The 6,632-nt window shown below is 34.3% G+C and overlaps 1 protein-coding gene across 1 annotated transcript; it reads right to left on the minus strand.

The window, feature by feature from the left end:
* Window positions 1-260: 260 nt before the first annotated feature.
* Window positions 261-5,295, minus strand: LOC107839607 (respiratory burst oxidase homolog protein B). The gene is made up of 13 exons (XM_016683173.2): window positions 4,987-5,295; window positions 4,357-4,889; window positions 3,924-4,083; window positions 3,495-3,543; window positions 3,293-3,406; window positions 2,731-3,159; window positions 2,247-2,633; window positions 2,050-2,145; window positions 1,843-1,958; window positions 1,640-1,742; window positions 1,471-1,544; window positions 866-1,380; window positions 261-639 (listed from the first exon to the last, which is right to left on the minus strand). The coding sequence occupies exons 2-13, from the start codon at window positions 4,820-4,822 to the stop codon at window positions 530-532; spliced, it is 2,619 nt and encodes an 872-aa protein (XP_016538659.2). The 5' UTR covers window positions 4,823-4,889; window positions 4,987-5,295; the 3' UTR covers window positions 261-529.
* Window positions 5,296-6,632: the final 1,337 nt, after the last annotated feature.

The raw sequence follows: 6,632 nt of genomic DNA on the forward strand, positions 1-6,632 counted from the left end.
TTTATTATACTAGTAAATTATTTTATTCAAACCTCACTTTTTGGACTCAATATTTCCTTTTCGTTTTCAATATGTTGTCCCTTTCCAATTCTTAACCCTTTTTTTTTTTTTTCTTTTGCTTTTTCCAACATAATATGAAGGAAATCCATGTAATGGTGGCCAAGTAGACACCTGTTTTTTTTTTTAAAAAAATAAAAAATAAAAAATAAAAAAATTGTGTGCATATTAGGATCCAAATGAAAGAGAGGAAACCTCAAAGATAAGGTATATATGTTAGCCTAATTTTTTAGTGGAAGCTATTAAAGCAAATTACAGATAGATTTGTGTTCTCAGCAAACAAACTTTACAGGTTAGAGCTTTATATAGCTGACACTCAATTTTGCTTTCTTACATCATTCCATATTAATTGGAGTCAAGCTCAGCATGCATCTTAAAAGTTTAAAAGATACACCAATAAAGAGAAATAAATAAAAATTGAGTATTACATAATATAATAAATAAAATAAATATCTATTAACTTTGAACCTAATTAGAAATTTTCTTTATGAAATTCAAACTTTGTTCCTGTCTTGTGTGAGAAATCTTGAGATAGATGTCTTAGCTCTCCAACCAGACCTTGTGGACCACAATAAAACACACCTGTCATATAAATTCAATAAGAATGTTAAAAGGGAGCAAAACATTATTAATCTGACAACGACAATAACATACTCAGCGTGATTCCAGAAATGAGGTGTGGGGGAGGGTAGAGCGTACGCAGACCTTACTCCTACCTTGTGGTTTAGAGAGACTGTTTTCGACAGACCCCAGAATGCCATTTCTCAGAATGAATAATAATAATTAAAGATGCTAGATTATAACTAACCAATTCTTTGATCAGGATGATTAATTGTAACGTGTTTGAAAACTTGGCGCCAATTTGGTCTAGCAAAATGAGTCTTGACCCTTGTCCCGGAGACAATGTCGACGCCACTTTTAGCTTGCTGGATCGATTGAAGCATTGTGATAAGTGCAGACCGGGCATCGCCTTCTTCATATACGCTGGTGCAGTAGTTGTGAAGCTCAATTAGTCCTTCTTGATCATTCTCCGAGACCTCATCCATCACACTCTTAAACCACTCAAACGAGCCTTGCTCGCGTGTTACCCAATAGAAGTAGGCTCGTTTAGTTGCAAAAGGACTTCTCTTAGTACCCTTAGTATCACTCTCGATTAGGCCGTTTTCAATGTCCTTTTGTTGCTTGATGTTATTGAGCACATCTTTTACTATGCTTATCAAAGGGGTTGCCCCAATGCCAAGGCCTACTAAGAGGACTACATCGTATTTCTTGTAATCTTGTGCTGGTGCTCCGTAAGGACCATCAATCAAGAGCTTTGGCAATCTGTTATACATTGATATGAATCGAAATGTGTAAAGAATTCAGGAAAAAAAACACTCAAAACTAGGAAATTTTTGACATTCATCCCCTTACCTAGGCTTATAGTCGGCCTTCGCTATGTCTGCTCTTAGAAGGCCACTTTGGTCACCAGTAGGAGGCTCACAGACCTAGAATATGACAAGTACATTAGTCTTCCAAAGAGTGCAACTTTCTTAAAAATGAAGTCTTTGCAGTGTTATTACTGATTTTATTAATTCAATACCTTAGAGAAGAGAGATTTAAGCTGAGATGTCCAATCGCCTAATGTTCGAATGTGCATACTTAGGTAATCATCTCCTGGAGCTGAAGAGATGGTAAAAGGATGCCTGCATTACAATGTATGATTTTTTAGTAATAATAATTGTATACAGTTTATTTGGTCAAGAGCTTAGTTGTATTTTTCCTTTCATCCTTCACTCAGCTTACCATTGAAATGAAGAAACATCAGAACAGTTGACAAAAATGTACTGCCCACTTGTATACTTAAAGCCCTGAGGCTTAGACATGTGCACTGCCATTACATTTCCAGGGTATACAGCTACCTGAAAACTCGAATTTCAGATAAAGATTCTATTAGCATGTAATCAAACTAAAAATCTTAATGCTTTGCAATAGTCTAAGCTCTGAATGTACCTTCAAAATCCTCACTGCCTTGTACCCGGACCTAAATGCACGAAGCAGACGTTCACAAGCATATAGTATCATAGGCACAGCGATATACATCCACGTCTGCTCAATGTTTCAGGAAAAAAAGAAAGATATTAGATCCATTTTATGGCAAGGCAGGGCATGATCAATATCAGGTATAATTTACTTTGTTAGGAACTTACTGTTTTCTTGTACCATTTCTTGGATAGGTAGAGGAAGTATCCATGAATGATGAAGAGGACATAGACTATGACAAATAAGTGATGAGAGTACCAAAAGGCATTGAATCCAGTGAGTTTCTTGATTGTTGATGGAAGATTGAGTCGGTTCCTACGAAACCATGGTTGGGCTAGCACGTAGGCTACGATCATAAGGACCACCATCACAACACCGGTCCATCCTTCTGTACCTTTTACAAACCACCAGTAGTTGTTTGGCCTTTCATCGCCAAAAAATGGCTTCATTGGCTCGTATTCCTCATCCGTGGCATGTAGCAGTCGAGGAAAATCACATGTCAAGTGTGAAATTGCATGTAGGCCTACACCAACTGCTATTCCAAATGCAATTACCTAAAGAAATTTGCAACAAAGAGCCCAAAAATCAGTCATTTGAGTTTACAGATTTTTTGTTTCCATTTATGATGAAGTCTTTCTCCTGGCTATATACCTTGTGGAAATTGATGTTATCATCAAAGGGAATTATTTTCCCTAGCTTGGTCCTACTTCTTAGCCAAGTTATGGTGTTTCTACATACCGGCAAAAGAACTAGAGCCATGTTGAATTTTGTTGTTTCAGCACCTCCTTTTGCTACAGAGACACAATATCCCATAACATCAAAGACAGTGCGTCGCTTATATTGAATAAATTTCCATGCAAAGAGTCCGGCACAGATTGATAACCACAAGGCCATCACCCAAATCCTCTTCCAATTGTCCTCAATGAAATAATCCAATCTTCTTTTGCATCTTCTAAGGGGATTACTCTCTTTGGTTGGCTTAAGCTTCTGACTGAGCATCTGACTCAGAACTCTGCTGTTTGTCGAAAGATTCGTCGAGTGATTTGGAGCCTGAAGAAGCAATGTCTCCATGTTGTAGAGCTGCATCATATACAACCCATTATTAACTGATGTCTTTGTTTATGAATTTATTTTTTGTGAACTGTTTTATACTGTCAGTGTATATAACTTAAAACTCTTGTCTCAAATATGTTTCGGAGAGTTCTTAACGAACCTCAATGTATCCAGCATTGCCTGGATCTAATTCTTCCATGATGAGAGCTGCATATTCATCTGAATTGTCTTGGATTTTTGACAGCTTATTTGCAGAAGCACTAAGACTGATAATCTTAAACATTTGATCGGAGTATGAGTTTAGAGTTGATCAAGTTTGCATAATTGCATGAATTAATTCAACAATCAGCTTTAGATCTCACCTCTTTCACCTCTTCTTGAGTAATTCTCCCATCCGCATTTTTGTCCACCCTATTTTTTACTATATCAGTGTTAGTTATCAACAGTATCTTGTATCACTTAATCAATGTCAGAACTTAAAACAAGTTTCATAAATCATACTCCTACTATCTAGTCTAAGTTAGCTGAATTTGAGTGACAATCTGATGACAAAAGTCTTGACTCAATCAACAATGTTCAAAGTAGCAGCGATATGTGGCATGTAATAGACTGGTGTTACAGTTCAAGACACCATTAGCATTTGTCACGCTATAGGGTTAATTACTCAGATGTGATGCAACAAACAGTTTCTGAGATAATAACTATTAGTTCAGTAGCTAGAGGAGAAATCAGCTCTTATGTTATATCATGTTTATGAAATTCTACCTGTAAAGAGTTATATAAAATCTTACATGTCGAAGAAAGTTTGCAGCCGGGCATCAAAGCCAGTATCTGTTATTTGTTCCCAGAATTCACGCAGCTCGTCCTTGGTCACTGCTGGAGATGTGATGCATCTCTTCCTAGCTAGAGCATCAAATAATTCCTCAGCAAACTCACTTGATTCCTTCATACCTGATTGCAAGTACAAAATGTTCTTACTATATGTAGTCACAGCATTTTTAGAAACTCGATTGTATAAACTATCAAATACTTTTTTTGATAAATACAAAAGGTTAGGTGAAAAGAGTCGATCATAGGATTCATATGCCATTTTCCTTGGGCAAATGAGCAGGGGTGCATTCCTTATTTCTAAAAATATTATAGTCATTAAGATATATCAAGCACATGGACTAAACCAGCAACATGATTAACCCAAACAGAAAATTTTCATAGTAATGAACGAACCTATGCATTGTCCAAACAATGATCTTGTTAGCATCCCATTAACAGCAAGTACATCGAATCGCGATTCAACCTCAGACCATCCTTCAGTTCCCACATTCTTGTTCATGAACTGAAGTCCACGCAGAGCACATGCAGCACCAGACTTGCTCCTATCGATTTTATGAAACTTGTTCGAAGAAGTCATCCTCTTCAATTCCTTGGAAACTTGCCTCAGATGAAAAGAAAGCTGCGAGCCAAGCGTGTTATTAGGCCTCTTTTCGAGCCTGCTAGCTAACAATGCTGCATCTTGATCAGCACCCTTAATGTTTTGAACCATAACAGAATCATCGCGCACGTCAAGAGTGATCTCTACGTACGATTCATCATCATTGAACCTTGCACTTCTCTTGCCACTTACTAATGGACCACTGAATCCTACCCTCGACCCCCTCACACTACCTGACTCGCTTGTGTTTTCGATCTCCATTTGATCTTACCGCGATTTTCAGTATGGATATGGACTTAATCAGATGGTACTAAGCAGTAATATCGACCTATGTAACAAAAATGCAACAGTTCATTTTATGCTTAAGTAAGTCCTATATAGGAAGGTAGATTTTTTTGTTAATTCAAGAAGAAAATTGAACCTACCTTAGAGAATAGAGAATAGGAAAATGTATGCGTTTTTTTTTCTGACAAAGATTGGATTTTTTAACTTATAAAGCAAGCTTCTAAAGTTTTTAAAAAAAGAATGAAATTGTTTGAGATGAATCAACCTTGAAGAGAAGGAACTTTTGGAAGGACATTAATTAAGAGTATTGAGTATTATGAGATATTCAAGAAGAAAGGTGATGTATATATATATATACACACACACAAGGAATCAAGGCAGCTTTTTTTAACCAAAAAATAAAATGAGAAAGGAGAAGTCAGAGAAGAGGGAAATCAGGGGGCGGATTTTGTATTGTTTTTGAACAATTTTGATTATTATTGTTAAAATGTCCAGGCAGGTTATTGGGGTGTTTGAGTATTTTCTCATTTCTCTCCAACTTACAAAACATAACGACTCATGTAACTGGTCAAACACCATTTATTTAACTAAAAATTACATAAATACACAACTTATATTTTTAATATTACAAAAAATCCAACTCCCTAAACATATTACAAAAATCTCAACATATATACACAGAATGTATGTATATGTCGACTATGTTATGTATATTAATAGGAAGAGAGAGCAAAATAATTAAAAAAATGGAAGAGAGTATAATTACTTTCAAAAGGATTGGTATGTATGTTATTTATACTTTATTTTTTATTTGATTTTCCTATTTGAATTTGAATGTAATAAGGTCTAAGTTGAACGTGATAAATCTATTCAAGAAGGTAGTAATTAAGTCAACATTATTCAATCTTGAAGGTAAAGCTTATCAAGTACGAATATATGAATTTAACGTGATGTGTAATATCATCGCACCTAATACTTCTTTGCGATAATATATAAAAACTTGATACAATTATATCTTTCTATAACCACATTTTATTATAACGGTCTAAAATTTTTTGAACCTGATTTTTTCATATTATTTTATATTATATTTTCTCTATAACAATATTTCATTATATCAATAAAAAATATTTGGACAAACAATGTCGTTATAAATTAAAGAGGTTTTTTTTAACCAAAACGGTTTACGTTGAATGAATTAGTAACTGGGAAATTGATGATGAGCTAGAAAGCATTTAAGTATGAGATATCCTACATGCATATTGTGGTCTTGAGAATAGCATAAGATAGTCATCACTCTCATCATGTTTCTTCTCTTTATTTTTATTTTCCTTGTTTACATATCGTTTTAAAGTTTTTCAAGTTCGATTGAACAGCTGAGTAACTCTTAAAACAAAAAAAGACACTATTCACTTTAGCTAGCTACCTAATTTTTTCCCCAAATAATCAACATGCGTATTTTGCTCTCACTCATTTCTTCCATTTTTCTTTTCTATTATATAGCATGCAATTATCAATAAACTCCTTCACTCCCACTTAATTACATATTATGCCCTAATATATAATAATTTTATTATTTTATCATAGTGGTTTAAATATTTAATATATTCTATTAATTTATATTAATTAACTATAACTACATATTGGTAGTAAAAAAAATTTATTTATTTAATTGACCATCATGTTCAAAACTAAATTGTTACCACGAATCACAATAATTAATAATTTAAAATATTTAAAAGACATATAAAAATTTTATTGACTCTCATTATTTTAGCAATGCCAC

This window comes from Capsicum annuum, chromosome 8 (assembly GCF_002878395.1).
Source record: "Capsicum annuum cultivar UCD-10X-F1 chromosome 8, UCD10Xv1.1, whole genome shotgun sequence".
Taxonomy (NCBI): Eukaryota; Viridiplantae; Streptophyta; class Magnoliopsida; order Solanales; family Solanaceae; genus Capsicum; species Capsicum annuum.

Excerpts from the sequence above, each read along its gene's own strand:
- LOC107839607 (XM_016683173.2), bottom strand. The coding sequence starts at position 4,822 with ATGGAGATCGAAAACACAAGCGAGTCAGGTAGTGTGAGGGGGTCGAGG. Across the intron at positions 1,743-1,842 it reads GATGTTTCTTCATTTCAATG|GCATCCTTTTACCATCTCTT; the intron begins GTAAGCTGAGTG and ends ATTGTAATGCAG. Across the intron at positions 1,381-1,470 it reads AAGGCCGACTATAAGCCTAG|ATTGCCAAAGCTCTTGATTG; the intron begins GTAAGGGGATGA and ends AATGTATAACAG.